The sequence below is a fragment of the Miniopterus natalensis genome, chromosome 1 (genome assembly GCF_054644295.1).
Source record: "Miniopterus natalensis isolate mMinNat1 chromosome 1, mMinNat1.hap1, whole genome shotgun sequence".
NCBI lineage: Eukaryota > Metazoa > Chordata > Mammalia > Chiroptera > Miniopteridae > Miniopterus > Miniopterus natalensis.
In genome coordinates, this window is record NC_142081.1 from 31,305,737 (window position 1) to 31,330,859 (window position 25,123).

Below are 25,123 nucleotides of genomic sequence, written 5' to 3' on the forward strand. Positions count from 1 at the left end.
TAAGAAATGAAGGCATCAACAAACATACCTTTGCCTTTGAGTACAGCTCGGGCTGTATTCTGTGTGTAGTGGTTGTATTTTTATATGTAATGATGTTATAGTCATTATTGTATAAATCAGAGTTGCCAGATTTAACAAATAAAAATATAAGATTCCCCAGTTAAATTTTAATTTCAGATGAACAAGAGATAAATTTTTAGTGTAAATGTCCTAAATATTGCATGGGACAGAGTTATACTAAAAAACAAATTATAATTAAACTGGGTGTCCTATATTCTATCTGGCAACCCTATTAGTTTTGGTTAACTTTTGATCCAATATTTCTTGGAAGATTTTGCCCGAAATGATTGTGATGTTTTTTTGTTTAAACTTTTATTGTTAAATTTTGTTCTTTTTATGAATGTATAGCTCAATTTTAGAAATGTAACCATAGTGAGTGGGTCTCGATTGGGGGCGATTTTACTCCCCAGGAGACATGTGGCAATGTCGAGATATTTTTGGTTGTTACAACTTGGGGAGGTACTCTAATGGGTGGGGGTGAGGGACGCTGCTAACTGTCCTTCGATGCTCCCAACAGCTTCCACTACAAAGAACTATTGAGCACAAAGTGTAATAGTTGCTACTGAAAAATACTGCCATAAACTTTTAAAAAGAGATATTTATCACCCTAGCTGGTTTGGCTCAGTGTTTAGAGCATCAGCCCGTGGACTGAAGGGTCCTGGGTTCAATTCTGGCCAAGGGCACATACCTCGGTTGTAGACTCTACCTCCAGTCCTGTCGGGGAGCTTGCGGGAGGCAGCCAATCAATGTGTCTCTCGCACATCGATGTTTCTCTCTCTCTCTCTCTGTCCCTTCCACTCTCTGAAAAGCAATGGAAAAAATATCCTCGAGTAAGGATTAAAAAATATAATAATAAATAAAAGATTTATCTTTTCAAGTATATTCTTGTTTAAAATATATCTATGAAATAAGCCTCATCAATCACATTATTCATGTCTCTATGTTTTTGTGCATTTGATCTATCAAAGGAGAGAGTGATATATTGAAGTCATTCAGTTAATTTAACAAACACTGAGAACCTCCGGTATGTCAGACCTTGTTCCAGATGCTGGGATACTCAGCGGACAAAACAAACCTCTCTAACTTCATGGAGCTTTTATTCTAGTGGGTGGGGTAGGATCAAGAGATCTAATAAACAAATGATATGCAAAATATATGATAAGGGTTATGAAGGAAACAAAGATGCGGAGGATAGGGGCGGTGCTGGGTGGGCACGGGTTGTGATTGTAAACTGAGCGGCAAGAAGGCTTCACTGAGAAGTTTCCATTAGAAGAAAGGCCTGGGGGAGGTCACAGAGGCGAAGAAAGGGAAGGGTGCTTCAGGCCAAGGACGCAGAAGTGCAAAGACTGTGGCCTGGTTGGTGCGGTGCTCGGTGCTCGGTGTGACCAAGGAAGGGGGGGTAGCCAGTGCCCCTGGAGCCGAGGGAAGGAGAGGGGAAGCGGTGAGGACGGGGTCAGAAGGGTGCTGGTGCTGGGCTGCACCCAGATCATCAGGGCCTGGAAGGCCATTGTGAGAACGGGCACGTTTCCTCCTGAGATAGGAAGCCCCTGGAGAGCTGGGCATAGCGACATGATTTTACATGTATTTGAAAGCATCACTTCAGCCGTTGTGAGGAGAACAGATTCCGGCAGGAAAGGCTGAAGCCATAACCCAGGAGAGGGGTGCTTACTGCAGGCTGACCGTGCAGACAGTGAGCGCTGATTGAGCTCACTCGCACCCTTACCCACTGCCCGTGGGAATGCAAAATGCTCCAACCCCATCAGGGTTATGCAGCATCTCTAACAGTGACTGGGCGCCGGCTCTTCGGCCCAGCAACCCCTGCTTCCAGAAATTTATATGGGAAATATATCTCCAAGGATAATAAAGGGCGACGCGCGGTTGCTCGCTGCGATGTCACACGCAGCTGGAAAGTGCTGGGGGTCGGTTGGAAAACTGTTACCTGCCCCCCGCGGAACGCAGTGCAGCTCTGAGAGCGAGGCTGCAGGGACAAAGGGACAGGCGCTTTCCAGCAGATACGAGGCGTGAAGGGCCCCTGCAAATGAGTGCGGCCAGCACGCTGCTCTTTGTGCAGAAAAGAAGAACCGAGTAAACATAATCCACCTGTCATTATGAAAGGGACACGGGGAGGAGAGCCAGAGAACCGTCCGCTTGGACGCCTGGAGGCAGGCTGGGGGACAGGACGGGGGAGGGCGAGGCCGCCCCGCACCTTCGCAAACAGCTCTGGCTCCGCAAGTCCGCTGGCGGCCTGGGGCCTCAAGACGAAGCCGACAACCATGACGAGGGGCCGAGCTCTAACTAATGCAAAGCAACGGCTCCAAGCGTATTTCAGTGATTTTATAACCTCGCCGAAGGAGGAGGGAAAGAGAAGGGACCAGCCTAAGAACTTATGAGCAGTTTGATTACAGTCGTCGCGTGGGGCACAGTGGGTGCGGGAGGCAAGCAGGGGGAAGCGGGAATCTGCGCCGCCCGGAGGGCAGCGGCTTTGCAGTGCTGCATAGGACGAGTGCTGAGACTCCTTAGAGTCACCGCGGGGCTGAGCAAATGCGCGAGCGTGCTGCGTGGTTGGGAGGTAGTGTTCCCACGGGGAGGACGGGACATAGAAATATGAAACAGGGAAGGCGGGGCAGGACCCTGGGGGTGGATTAGAATTTGCGGTTTTGGTGTGAAGTCACGATTCCTAAAATATGTGCATGTATATAAGCATGTCTGCGTGCACATGGGTATTTGTGTGCACGTATGTTATACGGATAGACACATGGATACATTTCCTCACTGTCTCTGAAACAGGTCAAGAGGCAAAGTTAATCTCGGTCTCTAATGCCATTTCCCACTAACAGCATCCGAGTGCCTTGGAGAAATGCCCCCTCCAAGGCTGGGCCAGGGTAGGTACAAGACAAACCTGGAAGCTTTTGTTATCCCAGACAGTAAGGAGATTATTTTTTTAAATGGGACGTATGACAAGACACAGGAGCAAGCTTGAGGGCGCATTCTCAGGTCAGATCTGGAATAAACTGAGTACTAACGTAATGAATTATAAACCACTGGAAAAAATAGGAATTCTGAAGCCTATACTGATCAGAGGTAAGTGGACGATGGAGGAGCTGCGGGGGCTCTTGCTTCAAGTAGGAAGCTGAGGCCGATTCGTAAATGTGGAGAGATTGTTGGAGCTGAGCTATCTCATCCGTTCCCAGCCGTTACAGTGAAGCTTATTTTAGCCAAGGATTATCGGTAGCTGCCAACTCGAGGGGGGAATTTTGATGAGGAACGGACAGCTTATTAATTGCAAAAGAGAACAAAACCCTATAATTATACAGAGAAGAAACTGGGTCACACCTCGACGGAATGATGAAAATTTATGTTCCGTGTGAGGGACAGATAAACACTGTGTGATTCCCCGATCCCACTTATGCTGTCCTCCAGCCGAGGGCGCATAACCGCAGCCTAACAAAAAGAAACATCGGACAAATACAACACATGGAAAATTATAGTTAAATAAACAAATGGGACTACATCAAACTAAAAAGCTTTCGCATAGCAGGAGAAACCATCAACAAAACGAAAAGGGAACCCACTGAATGGGAGAACACATTCACCAATGCTACGTCTGAGAAGGGGTTAACTTCCAAACTATATAAAGAACTTAGACGCATCAACCAGGAAGACAACCCAATTGAAAAAGGAGCAAAGGACCTGCATAGACACTTCTCCAAAGAGGACATGCGGATGGCCAAGAGACATACGAAAAAATGCTCAACGTCACCAATTATCAGAGAAATGCAAATTAAAACCACAATGAGGTATCACCTCACACCTCACACCTGTCCGAATGGCTGCCATCAATAAGTCAGCAAATAACAAGTGCTGGCGAGGCTGTGGAGAAAAGGGAGCCCTCATGCACTGCTGGTGGGAGTGCAGACGGAGCAGCCGCTGTGGAAAGCAGTGTGGAGGTTCCTCAAAAAATTAAAAATGGAGCTGCCTTATGACCCAGAGATCACACTTCTGGGAATATACCCTAAGAATTCCAAAACACCAGTCAGAAAGAATATATGCACCCCTGTGTTTATAGCAGCGTTATTTACAGTAGCTAATACCTGGAAACAGCCCAAATGCCCATCAGTGGATGAGCGGATAAAAAAGCCATGGTACATGTACACAGTGGAATACTACAAGGCCAGAAAAAAGAAGGAAATCTTACCTTTTGCGATAGCGTGGATGGACCTGGAAATTATTATGCTAAATGAAATAAGCCAGTCAGAGGACAATTAACCGTATGATCTTACTTATCTGTGGAATCCAATGAACAAAGTAAACTGATGAACAAAATAGAAATAGTCATGGATCCATGGAACACACTGACAGCTGTCAGAGGGGAGGGGAGAAGGGAGGCTGGATGAAAGAAGGTGAAGGGATTAGCCAAAATATATATATATATATATATATATATATATATATATATAACAGACAACAGCGTGGTGGTAGCCAGAAGGAAAGGGAGTGGGGTGGAGGTGGAGGCGGGCATGGGGAGCGGGGGGGGGGATGGAAAGAGGCTTTGCTTGGGGCAATGGGCACACGATGCACTGTGCAGAGGATGTTTTATTGAGTTGTACACTTGAAACCTGTATGGTTTTGGGAACCAATGTCACCCCAATACATTTTTTGAAAAGGTGAATGGGGGTACTTGTGTTTCTTGGTTTGTGGCGCCCTTCCATCCTTAAAGCCGGCAATGGCATTGGTCCAACCTCAGCTTCCTTCCTCCCATCTCCTTCTCTGACTCGGACACCTCGCCGCTCCCTCTGATGGGACCCTGCGGTGACACTGAGCCCACGTGGATGACCCAGGGTAGTCTTCCTGCCTAAAAATTCTTTACTTAATCAAAGTCTTTTTTTCCCATGTAAGGTAATGCATTTACAAGTTTTGGGGGATTAGGATATGAACATCTTTGGGGGGCCATTGTTGTGCCTACCACAGGGCTATTAAAAAATATCAATGTCATAATAGACAAAGAAAAGCTAAAGAGAATAAGAGGCTAAAGAGAAATGACAGTAAGTACAATATCTGATCTTGGACTAGCTCCTTTTCTGGAGGGGAAATGCTATAAGGGACATTCATTATTATATCAACCGACAAAACTGGAACACGAGTGGTTGCTGAGACAGAGATGTAAATATAACTTTATGAAGCTGATAAGTGTGCTGAATTATATGAGTATATCCATCCTTATTCCTAGGAGATGCACCCTGGAGTGTGTAGGAATTAAGGGCCATTGTATAAACAAAGCTTTAATGGTTCAGAGAGAAAGGTGATGTGTACTTACACCCACAGAGGGCAAGGGAACAAACAGTGAGGCGAGGGGGCAAAATGTTAACATAAGCGAACAGGGGAAAAGAGCAAATAAGGTGTTCCTCATGCTAATTTTATTTTTGCAATTTTCTGTAAATCTGAAATTATTTCCAAATGATAAGTTTTAAAAAATCATCTATCCAGCCTGCCACTTAGTCCCAAACTTCTGGCAACACCTCTGACATGATGGACAGTCACTCAGTGGAGAGGTTTGAATGCCTCTAAGGACGGCATCCTCAGCATCTTCCTGAGGCACCTGCTCAATTGTTGGTTATCAAAGGGGGTATGAAAGTTCTCCACAGGTTAAGAAAAATGAAATCAATTTGTTGGCACCTTTTACCTGTTGGTTGCAGTCTGGTGAAATGCTGCTTGAGTCTTCTCCCTCTTCAAATACTTGAGGCTGGCCGGCATCTCTCCTTTATAGTGCGTCTTGCAGGCTAAAAGTTTCTCGTCAGTGGCTGCTGCTGAGTCAGGACGCACTTTCGTTTGTCAGTGTCGCTCTCGAAAGGCAGCATCCCGAGGACACGGCTCTCCAGCTGTGGCCCCGCAGTGAAGAGCGAGCGGGCCCATCCGTTTAGCTGATTTCTTCCAGCCTTTTCTTCATTCCACGCTCGTTCTAAGTCGCCACAACCTCTACAGGGAAAAGCCGTTTAATGATATTCACTGATTTTATGACTAAATCAATGCCGGCGGTTTGGGTGCAGCCCCGATGGGCCCTGCGGATCCACGTTACCAGTTTCTTGGTAAAACAAAAGGAAGCCCGGAGAGAGGCTCTCTGCTGCTGAGATGCAAGCTGCTGAGCCCTGGCCCTCCCAGCCAGCCGGCCAGGCGGAGAGGTTCCTAGGCTGGGGGGCGCGCAGATCAGGAGTCTGATTCTGTCAGTGGGTCGCCTGCAGGAGCTCAGCCGGGGCTGCTCACCTGCGATGGGAAGTGTTGCAGCTGCTCTGCCCAGCTCCCAAAGGGGAAGCGAAGGTACTTAGGAGACTCGCCTAGCGTCACAGCTCATGTCCGACGGCAACAGACAACTCTGGAACTCACAGTTTTAGGCTCTGCAGTGTCGCTGAGAAACTGGCACAAGGGAGCTTGCGAGCAGTCGTGTGGGGAGTGCTTTAATGACTGTAGGTGGTTTTAATTCATCAGGGCCACCTTTGCCGCATTCTAATGAGGGAGTCAATGCCACTGACCCCAAAGCATCATCCGGGTCGTAGAGCTCCGTGGCCATCGCACTAACCCTCCAGCAGCGACTCCAGCGAGCCGGGGCCGCAGGACCCCGCGCCACACCGCGCTGCTGCGGACGTCGAAACACGGAGCTTGCGGTGGGAACTCACCAGCCGCAAAACGTCGGGTCCCTAAACGGCTGCTGCATTTCAGGGTCAAACAGCTCACATTTGAGGCAGCAGGACAGGACTGTTTTCCGCAAAAGTCTTAAGAGAATTCCTAATAACGAAGCCTTTATGATGGTGGATGAAGCTGGTGTGAGGGAAGGCAGGGAGGGAAGGAGGGAGGGAGGGAGGGAGGGAGGGAGGGAGGGAGGGAGGGAGGGAGGACAGGCTCCTTTCTGATGAGTCGACTTGCAGAAATGTCTTGAGCTGGAAGTCCTACTGGCTTACCATCTGAACCGCCTGAGCGGGGTTAGCTCCCTGGCGACCGACCCATCCTTTTATTTCTGGCCCCCCCCCCCCCCGCCCCCAGCTTCTAAAGCAGAGTTAAGGAGTGAACAGTGTGGTCCTGCTGGCCTAGGAGTTAACCAGGTTTTAGAGACGGCTGACATCTCAAAGGGCGGTGATCTGAAACGGGAGTACACGGAGCAGGAGGAGCTACCAGTCGGGCTGTTTTTCGGAGATATACTCAGATGTGGATGAGCCGGGGGAGCCTCCCAAGGGGCATGATAAGTTATCAACGGAGTTTAGCTGAGGGGGGCGTGTCCAAGGGAGTAGGGCAATCTACCCTGATTTCCTAGGTAAGTGTCTGGGCAATGGGCACAGGGGCTTTTCTGGTTTAAGAAGCTGGTAGAAGTTCCCCTTTCCCTCCCCCATGAGAAATAAGAGCCTATCAAGGTTTGATAAAATAAGGATCTCCTTTGTGAAGAACCTCTCGTGTGCAGTCCTGTGTTCATGTTGTTTGTCTGATACTGTTGGAAACACACAGTTGAGTGCAGTAGAGACACACGTGTGTCAGGGAAGAGATCAAAGGTTAGTTCTGATATTTTCCCCACAAGACCAATGAAAAATAATTTTGATTGGTCTCTGCAACAGAAAACACAAAAATCCTTATAAACAAGAAAATCCTTCCTCTAGGGTTTCAAATTTCCTCTAAGATAAAGAATTTAAGATTTTAAGCCATCTCTTAATTTTGAACTCAACAGGTTTTTAGACTACTGTAGAGTTCACATTAGCATCAACCCATGGACCTGGAGTTGTGGGCTCGATCACCGACGGGGGACATGCAGGAGGCAGCCGATCAATGACTCTCATCATTGATGTTTCTATTTCTCTCTCTCTCTCCCTTCCTCTCTCTGAAATCAATACAAACATATTTAAAAATAAAATAAATTTCTCTACACACATTCCGATGGCTCTCAAAGCTAGTGTTTATGGTATCAAGTAACTGTTAAACCTTTGGAGTCCTTACTTTAGGTTTTCCACTTGGCGGAAACCAAAATCTTACAAAACCAACTCTCTTTCAGAACTCAGTCTTTTGAATCATTGTGTCCAAACTAGTTTAATAAAGATTACCCTTTTGCCTCAGCTAAACCCATGTTAGGTTACAGAAAAGGGGCAAAGTTCCGGAGGCATCAAATAGCTTCACCTCTTGACAGAAGCACATTTTCCCCAGTGATGATTTTGGGGGGAGGGGGGGAAACCAAAGACACAAAAGTAAGTGTAGTGACTGGAAAGTTTCATGTTTTCCCCTATTTCTATCAACACACCAAGGGCACCCGAGGGTCTCAGTGGTGTTGCACGTAGCTTCGCGCTCAAACGTACAAAGAGGCGATATTAGGACATTCAGCCTGCGGGCTGGAGGATAGGACCCACCCGACTGGAGGCCCGACGGTGGAGGCCCGACGGTGGAGGCCCTCCTCCACCTGAATGAGGAAGAGCAAGAGGACGGAGGAACTTCGGGCCCTACGCATGACCCAGCGACCAGATGGTAACGAGACGGCTCATCACAGGGACGTCATCAATCCGCTGTGAAGATCAAAAGTGCCGGGGGCTTCTACCAACCGCCGGGACAAGTTGTTTTCAGCTTGATCTGAATGCGCTGAGGACAGCCAGACAGCCAAAGTGATGTGGGGCCAAGAGAAAGCCCCAATTTCCAGAAGGAAAAATACACCTTCCTTGCTCGGTACAGGTAACACTTCCCACGATGCCCTAGACCAGGCACTAACTTTTAAAAGGAAATGCTTCAAAAGGAAATGTTTCGATTCTAGAGACTAGAGCCTTTTCAATACGCCCAGATGACTAATTTCCTCAGTAGCCCACCATGAAACTGTATACCTCATAGTTTTACAGAGGCCACGGAAAGTTACAGAAAGAGGCAGCACACGTGGTCTGGGGACATACTGAATGCTGCCGTCGCTGAAAACTAACCCTTCTAGGTCTAGCATATACAAGTTAAAGCATATGTATATGTTTCTGATTTGGTAAATAACTTGCAATATTTAAATTTAATGGTGGAAAGTGTAAAGAAATTCGATAATGCTGTGCTAATAACTCATAGAAAGTATATACATACACCCAATGAATTCATCTCTTTATTGCATATTGCTATTTAAAAAAATGTACAATCTCATAACACATACAACATTTTTTTCTTGGTACTACAGCAATAGTCTTGCACCTAAAGACTAAGTGGTTCCAACTACTAAGCTAATAAGATACAAGACATACAATTCAGTTTACAAATTAGAATGCTTTTTCTTTTTGGCATTAATTTAAAAAAAACCAAAACTTTAAAATACACACCCAAGAGAGAAAAGTGACTACTTACACCAGCACCAATCTAAAAAAGTAGAATTTTTTTCAACAATGGCACATGGAATTACCTGCACACAGCTTTTGGGGAGGAAAAAACAAAAATGGAAATGGTGAAGGAGGCCTACCAGGGTGGCCACGTGAAAATGAGGGTGACTGGAAAGGGCAAGAGGGACATGACACACAGCTTGCTCCTTTATGAGACTCTCCATTCACTTGTCTGTTCCTTAAACTGTAGAACAAAGCCATTTTCAAAATACAGTCCCCAAATTGAGCCAGACCAAATTTTTCCTGCTATAAATAGAAAAGAATATACATAGAGGCACTTTAGTTAAGGAACAGACAAACCCATCAGCATATCCCACTCCTCATCTCCAAGCCTGCTCTGAGCAAAGTCTCCGTCTGCACCTGCAGCGTGGTGTATTTGCAGACCTCGGTAACTACGGGTTAGGGGAGCGCAGTCTCTGCTGTGTATTTATGAGTTTTATTTGCTAGAGTCGGTTACTTCCATTTATCTGTAGAAAGTCACTAAGTTTGCAATGAGGGGGAAAATGTAAAACCACAGCTCCTGACAACTCTTAGAGCACTAGTTCACAGCTTTCACACAGCGCAGAGACCTTGCCGTCCGCGCTCAGCGTTATAGTTTATACAAATTATTTTTAAATAGCACGATTCCTGTACAGTGCACGCACTGGTATTCTATTCACCCCTAATATCCCCATTAGAACATGAGCTCCTTGGGGAGAGGGGCTCTGTCTTGCTTACCACTGTAGCCCTACTATGCCTGGCACACAGTAGGTGTTTAATAAATATTTGTTAATTGACTGAAAAAACTCAATTTAGTGAGTAAATAATGTTCTAGTGCAACAGGACAAACTACTCTCTCCACAGGAAACCCAACCACAACAGGATCGATGGAAAGAAAAGAGAGAACCTTAGCCCCCCACCCCCACTACAAATAAATAAAGCAAAGCCAAAAAAAAAAAAAAAAGTAACAGTCCTCTTTCTATATCACATAATTTAAAGATATTAAGAGTTGGTAGGTTAATGGTAAGCATCTATATTTTACTTTCTAATGTTCATTGTTTTTATTCATTTCTCCCTGAGAGCTTTATCTTTTGGACTGAAGTTTTACAGGTAGCTTCACTGACACACAATTTAAAATGACAACATATAACAGGAAACCACTCCAGACGTACTTAGAGATAAATAGATCTTGGCATCTCTGTTGGTGTTGTTGACATTTTGTGCATTTACTAAGTATCCTTTAGTCCAGACCTATATTTACAGAAGATGCAGCTTGTCCTAAATAAACAGAAAATAGATAATACAAAAAAAAAAAAGGGAAGGCACCCCATAAAAATTTAAGATAATTTTTATCCCTTCAGAGAATTCCTCCTTTTACATCTTGGGTGGGGAATTTTATTTTTAAAATTCACATCTCTACTGTTAGAACAACAAGCGCATTCTGGCAGTCTCACTCTGCAACAAGAGCACGGACTGCATTTAGATAAACAGTGTTCCTTCCAAAAGCAATGTAAAGAAATCATCAAGACCCTTGGCGGGTGAACTTGATGAAATTAAGAAAAGAGAAAAAAATGGATGTCCAAGTTTTAAATATATTAAAAAATTCTGATTGACATTCTACATAATTCAGATTGTGTGCAAGATGCTCTCCATGAACATTACAGGCTGCATCCCCACACCAACGCCAGAAATTCTGAGCTGGTCCTGTCAGGCCCTGATGCGATGCACCAGCATCACACGGTCAGCTATCAAAAACCATTTCAAATCTATATTTTTTCAACACCAGTTTCACCAATGAAAATAATTTCAAAGTATACCAAGCTTGGAAACCATAAAATATTTCTCAAGCCTTTTTTTCTCTTTACTCTAGGGAATGTCTCTGGCATCTCTTTCAGGAGATAGTATTGTGCTTCTGAACAGCCGTGGTGTTGGGGAAGGCGAGCCACACTCAATATGAATGCACACAGAGGGCTTCGGAGCACGAACAGTAACAAGGTTTCGAAGCCATACAGAGAGGTCTCCGGACAACACGCAGACTCCTATATACACTTGGTAATATACATATACACATACATTTACATACGCACACATTCACACCTTCACTCACAGATGAAAGAAGAAATTGCCACTGTTCGGGTTGCAAGGCAGTGTAATGAAAAGTTCTAGTCCCTTCAGAGGGCTGCTAACGAGCTTTCTAAAAAAGTATTCAAGGAGAATTAGAAATTCAGCTTTGTGACGGGCCTCTCCCGGCTGCTGTCCGTCACCTGGTTGGTGATGCGCTTGCGGCTCCGCTTCAGTTTGGAGAGGTCCTTGTCAAACACTTCTCCCGAGCGCAGGGCTGACACCAGGTCGTCGAACTCCCCGCCTTCCTCGCTGTTCTCTTTCGCTTTCCTCATTTTCCGCTCTCTTTCTCGCTGCTCTTTCAGCTGCAAACACAAAGCACCCTCTTAGAAGTGTCACACTGCTGCATTTGTTTTCAGATGAATTCTATGAAATACGGCGATGCTTCGGCCACACCAAGCCATCCTCATCATAGCTGCTAACCTCCCTCAGTGTCACAAGACAGGGGTCCCTGGGACATGAGGTCTCATTGTGAAAGCAACGCGCAATAAAGAAAGTGACCCCCGCTCTGTGATTAGAACCTCGCCATCTGGAATCTAGGTAAACCTCATGAGACTCCAGTTAAAGGGCAACTGAAGCATTCATATTTCTATATGGAATGAGAAAGTTATCACTATTCAATAGACCCCAACTATTGTTTCTTTGATGGTACAGAGACTAAAAGCAAATGCTCATCGGGCCACTCTCCTTACACCAAAGGCTTAGCCTGTATCTCCTGAGAATGCCTGGAACCCGCTATGCAAGTGTCACTATTATTAAAAGCCAAATACGTATACATTATAGAAAATTTAGATAATTCAGATAAATAAAAAGGGAAAAATTCACCCTTAATTCCATTATCAAGACATAACCATTGTGATCTTTTGAGGGGAATATTACACCACTATTATTTTCTATATTTACACTTATTTGACATAAAAAAAGATTTCATGTAGAAATAATTTTTTAAGCTTTCTTGGATTATTAAACAGTCTTTGAAGACATGACTTTTAAGGGCTGCACAAATATTCCATCATGTAGCTATTACTCACTTGGAACCGATGCGTGGCTGGGAGACATTTAGGTTGTTTCCAGGTTGGGGCAATTATAAAGGCTGCTGTTCTCGTGCAAATTTATGACGATTTCTTTAGAATAATTTCTAAGAAATGGAATTCCAGATCAAAGGATGTGGCTATGATTTGGGGGATTTGCATACAGGCAGCCAACTTGCCACGAGAAACTTCATGGCAGTTCCGCGCCCAGCAGCCTGGGAGGCAAGGTGCGCTGGTGCGTCCCTGCGGCGCGGGGCGCTGCTCAAAGGCCCTGGGGCCGCACCGACCGGCTCCTCACCTGCGCCTCCAGGCGGGCGCGGCGCTCCTCCTCCTCCTTCCTCTTCCGCATGTTTTCGTTCTCGTGCTTGGCCTCGGACACAGCTTGAAGAAACTGATCAAAAATGCCAAAGAACTCGTCCGGCTGTATCTTGCCGGCCTCTTCCCCGAAGTGTTTCACTGCTTTCGTAAACTGGGAAAGAGGAGGTTTGCGTGAGTCCGGCGGTGCACGGGCCCCGCGCCCAAATACAGAGCCCCCGGGACTCGGGCTCACACCGAGCCCGATGGAAGCTGCCGGGCCTGAGGGAGCCCGCGTTTCTCTCTGGCTGCCAGACATGCCCATCAGTCATTTCTAAAGTAAAAAAATTAATACCCCTCGACTTCTGAAACCATTTATTCTTGTCCGTCTCATTTCAGCTTAACATCTATGATTACCTCCTATGACTTTTTATTAACTAAACAGTAGTAAAAACAAGAAAGCAAAATATCACAGGATAGAGCACTCAAGACATGAAACTAATAGCAAACTCAGCAGGGGTAGGGAAACTTGTACTTTTAACTTTTCTTTGAAGTAGTTTAATATCACTTATTGGTGCCATATGGTCAATATCAAAAGCAAATGGGATCCAGTGCCTCTTAGATACTCTTTCTAATCATAAATAATGCTGGTATTATCATTTTTCCTGGGCCTCAATTATAAAACAATAACTGATTATTAAGGGAGACTTTAAAAAATTGTATTAAAAATATATGTATATGATAACAAAATAGAATTTTCAGTCTTTTTAGTTTTAACTGTTTCTAATTTTAGTTCTTCTGGTAGTTATCTTTATAACTCGAGATCACATGCTTCCAGAAGTCTTAGCATCACTGTGAGTATCCAAGTAATGTTCAGTGCTGGTCAAACTGTTAGACTTTTCTTCCTTCTGTAAAGGGCTAAGGCAGTTACTCCTAAGCTACTAAGGATGGTGTTTCTAGCTTCAAAGTCAAATAAAAGCTCATTCCCTACGCCTAATTCACTACTTAAAAATTTCCAGATCTTTAATTTTTTCAGATTTAGATCATGAAGTTTTTCTGATATTTCAGTGATCCTATCTACTTAAAGGAGATGTTTTCAGTATTTAGTCTCTTTTTATTTTTAATCCCCCCTGTTTTATTGAGATATAATTGCATACAGCACTGTATAAGTTCAAGGTGTCCAGCATGATTACTTGACATGTATATTATGAAATGATGACCATACTAAGTTTTGTTAACATCCATCATGTCATATAGATAGAAAAAAAAGAAAAAAAGGGAAAAATATACTTTTTCCCTTCCAATGAGAATGCTTAGGTCTACTCTCTTAACATCTTTCAAATACACTCTGCAGCAGTGTTAACTACAGTCACCATGCTGTACATCACACCCCAGGACTTCCTTATCTGACTGAAGTTTGTACCTCTGACCACCTTCCTTTAATTTACCCTCAATATTTATTCTTAAATAACCAATTTTTGATTATGCTATACGTGTGTGTATATATATACATGCTATTTTATAAATATTATTTCATATCTTTAAATTGATAATAAAAATATTCTCTCACTACTTTTTCCTTCACTGAGGAATGGCTCCCAATGTTTTACATATTTGGAAATATTCTATTAGAAACCAGAGCTCTTTAGGAAAACACACAACATTCATCATGCACCACATATAGCACTCCAGCTTGTTCCACGGTTTTATAAGCTCATTTCTCAAAGTTCTGGTATGAACAAAGCGGCAACAGACAGCCTGCAATTGTGTTTCTAAAACAGTCAAGTTCATGCACTTCAAGCCATCCCAAATGATCTTTTTATCTAGGAATTCTAGTAATGATGAAGTCATGTATATTTTCGTCTTAGAAATCTGAAGAAAACTAGTTCCAGACTAAAGTTCCCACGCTAAAATAAAGGGAAAAAAGTGGACTTTGCATGTGTGTGTTTAAATGAAATATTAACTATCCAGTTGCTTCTTATAAAAATGTTTGAGTCATTGATGAAGCAGGTACTGTATTGCCCGGCTTGGGGGGGGGGTCGGGATGGGGGGCCCCACTTCCTTTACAGAGTGGGTACTCCAAAGTGCTGAGGCAAGACATGGGGGGCTATCCCAGTGGGGGTTGTTGACGTAGCTGACCTCTTGCAATCATGGGATACCAGAGGCTGGACCTCTAACAGCAGTTATTTGAACAGGTATCGTTGTCCATTTATTTAGTAATGTTGGAAATGGGGCTTAATGTTGAGACTAATGTATCTACTTCTGAATTTTAACCAGTGTGTGTGTACATTTACAAAAACATCCAATTCTAAAGCTGAACATGTGAGCACAGAAAAATGACATTCATTACTCAAGTTTCAAAGGAAAGATTCAAGTTACAGCAAAATTTGTGGAAACTGAGAAATGGGCAGTATGGAAGTAATCAATAGGTCATGGTAGGGGCTTTGTATCATTTATAAACAACAAGAAAGGAAATGAGAGAATATATACCAATATATGTATGTGAATGTGTATTTAGAAGAGGAAATAATGAGAGAGAGAGAGAGAGAAAGAGGGAGAGAAGGGACAGGAAGATTCAAAGGTCTTGGTAATTAGCCAATAAAAACTTTTCCTTTAGAGAAAAACAAAATTTTGAAATAGCAAAAATTATAAAAAGAAATGTCTTATTTAAAAGTATTCCTCTTGCCATAAGACTGAAGATTAAGAGACATCTCATTTAATAAGTTCTTTTTAAATTTATTCTGAATATCTATATTATTTATCATTTGTTGTGGATTTCTCTCTTATTGTACAGTAGTTGTATTTTATAGATTGCCTCTTGAAAATATAATCAATTCCTGAAAGTAATATATTTTTACAAACTTTTAGTAGAATAACTACTCTAAATTTTCATTATGGATATTATATGTGGGCCATCTCTGCCCTGTTGAACTTTGAATAAGTTCTGCTAGAGATTTCAAGAGGGAGTATCTTGTCCTGAGTATCTCAGGAGAGCATATTATTTAGAGGTACTGAGGCATAGGCCTTGGCAACACTTGATCTCACATTTCATCCTAATGTTGGTTTTCATGATCTCTTTTCTGGGTTTCAGAGATAAGTACTTCGATGTACTATTAACCAAGAGAAAACTGTCTTAGTCTATTTAATGGTTTTACACCATTTAGATACTGCATGTCCTTGCTAACCTAAAGGCAACATAGGCGAGTCAGACAAAAAGTGTGTGTTTTAACTGATCATAGCTTGGGGGGGGGGAATTATATATATATATATACACACACACATATATATATACGTATATATATGTATATACTTATAGCCTAATATCTGAAAGTACCAGCCCTGTCAACAATGCTCAGTGTGCAGGGGCACACTTACCAGGTCCTTAGCTTCTGCTAGGAGATCTTCGACATCAGAGAAGCTGAAGCTGGCCACTGTGATGAACTGGCTGACAACTGACACAAACTTGTCTCCAGGTTGCGGGGGCTGAGACTTCTGATATTCCAGCTCCTTAAAGACAGGAAATGGATAATGTCAGACCTCGAATGCAGACACACCTTGTCTCATTTCCCATGTGCCTTAAATTTAATAAGTCAGAAACCTGCTCTGGAACCTCCTGTGATGCCTTAGCTCCACCTGCCCTTCTGCCCACCATGCTAGAACCACGCCCATGTGCACACACATATTTGCAAACAGCAATTTATCTAATTGTTTGAGTACTTCATCAGTGTGACTTCTTATACTGGCTTAAACGTCAGCAGATTAGTATCCGGATAAAATTAATAGAAGTTAAACAGAATTCTGGTTCCCTGATTTTTTTCTTCTTTCCCTTTCTGCCAAGCCTACTTACTTCCTAAACCATGATATCTGGGTGAGTAGGATTTCAAAAGCAACGTCTGGCAACATAGTCAGCTACCATTTTTCTTCTTGCCCATACCAGTGATTAGGTTTTTGTGAACAGGCAAGTAAGGAGGACCAGTACCTTGTTAATTATTCATATTCTCCGTTCCATGGTGATAAACACAGATAATTCAAAATTAATTTTAATAATTAATTTCAACCATTGCCAGATGCACTTTCTTACTTAATCCCACAATTCCTCTATGAGTGAGGCATGTTTATCCCCATCGTAGAGGCATATCGTTTGAAGTTTAGAGAGTTTAAAATCCTCGTGCAAAGTCAAGTAACTGATGTGTGACAGGGTCAGAATTTGAACTCAGGTCTGCCTGACTCCAGAGTCTCAGTGACAACCATGCTGTGCACCCACGGACGCAATCTGGATCTGTTTTCTTCACTTGCTTTGGTAGAGGTACCAACAGCAGGCGTGTAGAGGTCACACACCATGGGTTCCTGACTCAGCCCCACCACTGACAGGGTTCTATCTGTGTCAAGTGGCCTGGACCTCAGTTCTTTCACTTGTAAAAGGAGGGCAGTATCTACATCACCATGAGAATCAAATGAAATAACAAGTGGAAACACATAAATTATAGAGCTTCTCTGATGGAAAAAACTGCCAGTGTCCTAGTACTTTGGCCTGGAAACTGAGCACTGTGAGGTAGAGATGTGAGAGCAATTTAAAAGTGCTTTATTAATGTATAGTTTCAAAAGAATTCCATTTTTGGTATCGTCAAACAATATAATCAATTTGTGCAAATCACAATTTGGATACATGAATATTTAGACAGGCCAAGGCTTGCCTCCTGATACTTCCTTCCCATGCTGCATCTTGACATTTAAGCTGCCCGGGGGAGGGGGAGGAGGCTTCTGGAGCCCCTTTCCTATGAAGAGTGTATGACAGTGTACATGACCCAGGGGCTGGAGAGATTTAAGCAAAACTACCCTTAATAAATCCCAAACACAAAACTTCCTTGCCCACCCCTACCAAGCCTTGCTGTGAAGTAGCCCACAGCTCAGATGCGACGGTCAGAGCATCCACGATCAGGCTGTAGGGCTGTCCTAACTGCCACGCCAGCCTCAAGAAGGTCTTCCACTGGGAGGAAATAAAACAAGCCTCGTCCCACGCTGCCCTTCTCCAATTTGGCCTCTGAAAGCCGAGGGCGTCCTACGTGCTCACTGTCTCTTGCCCATTGGGGCTGGGAGGAGAGTTCACTCAATTAGTTCATCTGCTTTTCTTTTTAAACAATTCCCCCCTCCTCCCCAGGGAAAAAAGAAAACCTTACATGATCCTTAGTTTATTAAAAACAAACAGAAAAGATTAGACATTATAACTTTAATTTTAATTTTTTTTTAAATTCACCTCTTTTTAAAAAAAAAAAAATCTTTATTGACTTCAGAGAGAGGAAGGGAGAGGGAGAGATAGAGACAGCAAAGATGAGAGAGTCATTGATCGGCTGCCTCCTGCACGCCCCCTGCTGGGTACGGAGCCCGCAACCTGAGTACGTGCCCTGACCGGGAATCGAACCTCGATCTCCTGGATCCCAGGTTAATGCTCAACCTCTGAGCCACAACCAGCCGGGCATAACTTCAGTTTTTATTAGAGCTATGTCTTTAATGGAATCAATTACTTCCTATGGCAAAGTTTTGAAAGATATTTAAGAGAGGGGCACCCTTCCAAGCTGCCTGTGAATCAGTCTCCTTCACCAAGTGCCCGGCTGGCTGTGTCCACTCTCCAGAGCGAGGTTTCTCCCCTGACCTGCCTCCTCACTGATGGCCCATTTGTACAGTAGCTGGGTGGCATGTGTCATCGCAGCCATGGGCCATTCCACCGCCTCTTCCGCCTCCAGAGGTCTGACCTGCTTTCCTCCCGCTGAGGCCTGGGCCAGGTTCTCTGTAAACCTGGACCACCTCCCTCCGCTGAGCCGAGGTTTATCCCACCCTCCTTGTCAGCCACAGCTCAAAGTTCATCTCCTCCAGAAGAGAAGCTTCCTCTAACACATGCCAGTCATGGCACAAGACTCAGACTAACCTAAGTCCACCCGTCTTCCCGAGCACCTTTGCGGATTCGCAGTGCTTATCTGGGTGTGGCCAAGCTGAGCAAATATTCTCTGGACTGACTGCTCTTGGCTGTTGCAACACCTGGATGGCAAGGATTTGAATCATCCCGGCCCTTCGCCTTGAGAATGGATGTACAATTAAGTGTCTGCTCAATAAGTACTCCCCAAAGGACCAACTCAAAGACAACAGGGAAGACCCATTACTCTAAGGAGCAAGCATCATTTATTAACAGAAGGGGAACACTGAGAGGATCCCTGAAGATGCCTAGTCCAGCCCACTCTGATGAGTCCTGGCCTCAAGGGCAGGCAACTGGTGCAATTCTAGGTCCAGCTCCCCAGCTCCTGCTCCAGTGACACCCCTAGGACACCCTGTGGCCTGCAGTTGAGTTGCCTGGCTGAATACAACCTGCCTTTGCTTCATTGTTGCTGTTTTGTTTTTTTAAATCAATAAATGTTTATCAGGGCACACCACATGCCACAGCAACAGCACCTCATCTGCTGGATGTTGCCAGCACTAGGTAGCGATGAGACTGGGGATTAAAGAAACACATACTCACCATCTCCACTGCTTTCAGGCCACTTCTCAAGGTACCGATTTCTTTGTCCAGCTCCGTCATGCTGTTGCAAACAGCAACATTTTAGTAACCAACATGTGACTTACACGTACGAAACATATGATGGGTTTAATATTTCATGCTTGCAAGTCCATACCGGTTTACTTTAAATGTTTAAAATTCCCTTCAGTGTTCAGATCTCACAGAAAGCAACACGATTTTAAACTTGTAGAATTATCTTTTTTTATTTTCCACAGCCAGCAGGTCTATTTTATAGGTTAAAAATAGCAGAATAAAAATATCTTTCCATCTGTACAAAAATATTCCATGTTTTAATCTCAAAAATCTCCATTAAGCAAATTACTCTGTGCAGAAATGAATGTCTTGCCATGTGCGGCTCCCTTTGAAAGAAGGGAAGTGAAAGAAGCGAACTTATCCACAGCCACACACGCTGTGCTCTCCATAACTATTGCACTGCTTGTCACTAAAGCGCTGGCGACGTGAAAACTATAAGGCAACGGCTTAAATTTCAACAACAATGATTTTTCTTAAGTTTGTACTAACTAGTTTTTATTGTTTTTCCCTTTTCTTTTTTTTTTAAACAGAGACTGCTTCCTGGGCTTCTTCCATTAATGCTTTCTATTTGACGACTTTTAAATGAGAGAATACAACTTCTCCCAGATAATTCACATGTGAACAAATTCACCAACACTTCATCTGAACTTCATGTCCCACACGATAGGTTTCTACCAAACTCCGCAAACAGAGAGGAGTCAGCCTGTTTATCATGCTTTTCAAATTCACTGCAAAGAGATGCAGCTAAAATGTTTGTTTTTTTTAAAAAGAGGCCAAAAGGAGGAGGAGAGAGAACAGCAAGGGAAATTGACGGTTCCCCAGTCTCTCTGAAAAGTGGTGTGAAGTTTGGGGTAAAAGTTTGGCAACTTTCCACTTTTTATTTTTAGTGCCCTCATTTGCATAAAGGCTGTTTTCCATTCAAAGGTTGCCTTGGTTTCTGGGAGTGTGTGTGTGCACATGTGAACACTACTAGCTGCACCCTGACATTTAGGTCTTCTGTTTGCTTACCTACCTATCCTCATTTGACTGACTATATTTTAATAGAACTACCTTTGAAAAGTACTAGTGAAACCACATTCCTTAACTCATAAGACATACTCTGAATAAACTCATGATGAGCTCTGTGAAAGTTAAACACTGCATGCAGGAGTGTTCCAAAGGAGCTAGAACACATACATATATTCAAACATGGAGCACATCTGAGTGATTGGGATAAGATTCAAGCTTCACTTCATATACAAGTATTCAGGGGAAAGCAAACAGAAGGACCCTTTTCAGGGAAAGCTAACTGTGCTCTCAATGGCTAAAGCACAGGCGAAATGATACAAAAACTAAAAATTTCACTGTAAGTACTTACTTTACTTTTGCTGCTTGAGGAATGTCCCGCAGTTCTTCATTTAGGTTGACAACCTTGGGGTATTTATTTTCCACAATAGTTATGAGATAGTGCAAAAGTGTAATGTTCCTACAATTAAAGAAGGAAAGAGTATTAACCATGGTTAATATCTGCATATGATTTGTACATTCAAGTGGTTGAACCTATAAGAATGCTATATTCCTATATTAATTTCAAACTCTGGAGGTTCCTATAAGGCAAGGATTCTCAAAAGAAGGGGATACACAGAGAGGCCACATGAAATTTACATAAATATATGTCAAACGGAAGCGTACATCTACAAGGGAAGGGCAGGGGATAAGATTTATTTCTTCGGCCCATAATGTACATCCTTCTAAATCTGGGTAATTCAATGGGTGGTAGAAATGAACCTGAACCATTACCAATAGAGACACACCTTCACAGAGCATCCACCCAAAAAAGAGGTGCGCCCGGAGAGCTCATAAGCGGCAGGGTGGGGTGGGGACTGAGGGATGTTTAAGCCACTAACAAGGACTACTATTTCAAGTCTAAATGTTCAAAGCAGAGACTCACTGATGACAACTGTTGATGATTCTCATTTAAGGTTTCTTTCAACTCTATGGTAATTCTTTTCCCCTGACTCATCTGTTTTGCTGTTGCAGCAAAGGGTGGTCAGAGATTTAGAAAGCTCCCTACTTCAGGGCTGGGCCTGGAGGTGGGCCAGGATTGTGCCATCATGGATTCGATATCCCGGCAGCCAAGAATCCACTTGCTAATTTTAGCAACACTTCAGCTCCTAACTGCATCACCCACCTCCCTCTTCAGTGGTGACAGGCCTGAACCCTGACTGACCTGGGTTGAAAGGCAGGCTTCTCCTAACACTATCTATTAGGCCAAGTGGTGGTAGTCTAGTCCCGTTGTCGCCGACTCCACGGCACATTATAATCACCTGGACCCCAGATACCTGGACCCAACTAAAATTCATTTCATTGGAATGAGGTGGGGCCAGGTGTGGTTATTTTTAAAAACTCTCCCATGGTTCTAACAGCCAGGATCAAGAACGACTGATCTATTGAAAGTTATAATCAGGAGGATGTGATGCATGTGTTTTAAAACATTTCCATAATTTTTAAGTGGTTTGCTACTTCTCAATGCTGTCACAACAGCCCTCCCACCTCCAGCTAAAGTAGCAGAGCTGTCACACAATTTTCTTTTCCATAATAATAAAAACCACTCTGGTTACCCTTGCAGTTCAGTCGAGGAAACCCTAGTCCTCTGAGTCAACCGGCTCACAGGTTTTCTTGCTTTCAACAGCTAAGAATAATTGTTCAGCAAAGTGAAACAGTGGCTGAAAATTTTAGCCGCTCATTTTGCAGATGTTCCGCTGGATCAGCACACGTCAACTTTGCAGTTCCCAGAATCTCCATGTCTGCCCGTGTGCCTGCCACGTGAGGAGCTGGAGGGAGCAAATCCCAAACACCACTGAAGGAGAAGCGCCGTTTTTCTTCATTATTTCAGAGAAATGCTCTGTTGTTTAGAGAGATTCAATTCAATTGACCACAGGCACCTTTCTTAGTATAGAAACACTCAAAACCAGATCCGAGCTTCTGCATATGTTTGCTATCTAAATAACACCTCATTTGACTGCATATAAATTCTTGAAGAATTAAAAAACAACTCGGGCACACATTCGATCATCCTCTTGTCATGACCAGAAACAAGCCTTTAACACAGTGACTGCCCCCTCCCTTCATGCTGACTCTCCCCCCCTTATGCAGTTTGATTAGATTAAGTCAACATTTAATGAGTGCTTACGAGCAGGGCCCTCTGCTAGGCACTGCAGGGTTGTAAGACACTGTGCAGCTCGGGGGGCCAATATTCACAGGCAGAAAGAAGAAAAAGAAAGAGATCAGAAATGTGTGTAATTTATTTGTTTTGAAAAGGCTTATGGGTTAGATAAAGTGTGTAGTAACTTCAATAAGCAGATCATTGAGTAGTATCAGGTTATCGGTAAGTTGGGGAGGGCAAAGGGGATCAAAGGCTTGTGTGTGCGTGCGGGAGGGAGAGCGAGTGGGAGAACAGGACTGACTGGTGCTGGGGGTTCCCCTCCTCTCCAACCTCCAAGCCCAGTTGCAGGGAACATCCTTCCTCAAAGAGGTGGCTGCTCCTGACATGCAAGGAAGACGGTGTAGGTATTTACTGTAACCTCCAAGTAAGATCTATTTTTTGCAGAGTAGAGCTGCGGACAGAGCAATAACAGGTGTCGAATACCTGTACAGCCAAATACCCTCCTGAATGAGCCTGCCTCAGTTTCTTTATCTGACAACAACTGATAAGCACTCGGCCTGCGTAGTCACAGGCTGTTGTAACAATCAAATGTGGAAGTGCCCTAGAAAGGATCAGGTGCTCACAGTACAAGTAAGGCGGCAGTGAGAAAATGTAACAGCTGCCCTTTGTTCATCTGCCTCTGCACAAAGCAAAAGAAGGGTTAGCTCTGCAATTTGACACGTTTCTTATGGGAGGGGTCAGGGTGGCCATAACCCTACCCCTCAGTAACCCTATAGAAAATACGGAGTAAAAAGCCTCACTAGTTAGGAATCATTGGGGTGAAGAGTCTTTTTTTTTTTTTTTTTTTTACAGAAGAATGCGGTACAGAGAAGTTTATCTTCGAAACAATTGCACATGTTCCTTTGAGGTCAGTGAGAACATTAGAGAAACGCGGCTCTCAGGGAGACTGGACTTAATGTGCTTAATGCCCAAACTGCTAATGACACCAGAGCATTTGCACATCTCAGTGTCTCTGACAAGAATCTGTTCACCTAAAATGCACTTTCTAGGAAGCATTTTAAGGAGTCTGGGGATGAGCAGCTGAGTACCAACAGCCAAGAGACATTTTTTATACACCACAGTTTTTTCACAGCTGCCAGCCTCAATGTGTAAAAACCCCACATGCTTCAGATTCTACCATCAGCTGCCAGGGTTTGTTCCTTTTCCCTGGAACAGCTTCTCTGCGGAGGGTGGTGACTGGGGTGACTGGGAGAGTCACGAGCTGAATGAGAGCACTGGTAGAACTCTATTTCTTGACCTTGGCACTGGTTACACAGATGTGCTCAATTTGTGAAAATTCACCAAGATGTACACTTATAATTAGTGAATCTGTCTTTATTGTATTACACTAAAATAAAAAGTTTATCTATGAAAACCCCAAAAAACAAGAAGCTTGGCCTAGATGATATCCCCGTAGACTGAAAGTGGGTGAAGGATAACTGGCCTAGCAGGAACCTGGGGAAAACCGTGGTTGTGTGAGAAGAGAGGAGTGAGAGAGAAGCGTGAGCATCGGATGCCGCAGGATCACGGAGGCGCAGGACCAGAGGGTCCAGATTCAAGCCCCGAACTAAGTGCCTGGGTCCTCCAAGTGTTGGAAGATCTGGTACGTACTTGTCAATACTGGATTTCGTGTCGGCAATCTTGTTTAGGCTGGATATCTTGAATCCATACGCATTGCCTCTTTGGCCTTTATTCATGTAATTTCCAAATGCCAAAACCACTTCCAGTAACTGCTTCAGGGCACTGCTCCTAAATACCTCTTCTGAGCCAGAACGGATTGCTTCAAGACAAAACATACAAAAACACAACTATGACAACCAACACTTTTCTGTGGTACCCACCCTAACTCCACACACCTAACAGCATATACTGAAGGTGCAAGACTGGGCTGTTAGATGACCAGGAGCACTTTCGAAACTAGAAGCAAAGAGCAAGAGGACAGGCAGAGCCAGCTAAGGCCGCTCAAGAGACCTGCAGGCAGCTGCACAACCCTGTCCTTCTCCAGTCCCTCTTGGCTGACTTATCAACCAGAAGCAGTAAGAAATACACAGAATAGAAAGTGCACTTTTGCCACATTCCTTTGCAAACACTTTTTTGCCTGGTGTGAGTCACATCACCAGGATTACTGATCAATTCCATTGATAGAAAAATTGGTCAGATGTGTCACACGTTACAGCTTGCAGGTGCCATGGACCATGAAGGCACAATCGGAGGCCTGGGCCCAGCCTGCCTTCTGGGGCTGTGCTCTTTAGTTGCCTGGACCACACTTCAAACATTTACACATTTAACTGCTTCAAAATCAACCCATATTTCTAGCCCCAAATCTCCCCTTAGAAAAATCTAGTAAGGCCCCGTTGCAAGAAAGCTAATTAAAGATTTAATGTTAGTAACAGTAAAATATATTCTTCACCAACACCCATGTGGTCAACAGCCCAATCCTGCAGAGGCCCAGGAGGTGTGCTGTGAGCTCCAGAACCCAGGCCAGCGAGCCAAGCACTGACCCTAAGTAATT

General features: G+C 43.9%; 1 protein-coding gene across 4 annotated transcripts in view; it reads right to left on the minus strand.

Moving 5' to 3' along the window:
- Positions 1-9,136: 9,136 nt before the first annotated feature.
- The window catches only part of DAAM1 (dishevelled associated activator of morphogenesis 1), a 152,833-nt gene continuing 136,846 nt past the window's right edge, over positions 9,137-25,123 (minus strand). For all 4 annotated transcript variants that reach the window (XM_087820135.1, XM_087820142.1, XM_087820147.1 and 1 more), the window contains exons 20-25: positions 24,223-24,391; positions 20,785-20,892; positions 19,356-19,416; positions 16,223-16,354; positions 12,852-13,022; positions 9,137-11,827 (exon numbers count right to left, since the gene is read on the minus strand). In XM_087820135.1, coding sequence (XP_087676261.1) covers positions 11,618-11,827; positions 12,852-13,022; positions 16,223-16,354; positions 19,356-19,416; positions 20,785-20,892; positions 24,223-24,391 — 851 coding nt within the window. In that variant the 3' untranslated portion in view covers positions 9,137-11,617. The remainder of the gene's footprint in view (positions 11,828-12,851; positions 13,023-16,222; positions 16,355-19,355; positions 19,417-20,784; positions 20,893-24,222; positions 24,392-25,123) is intronic.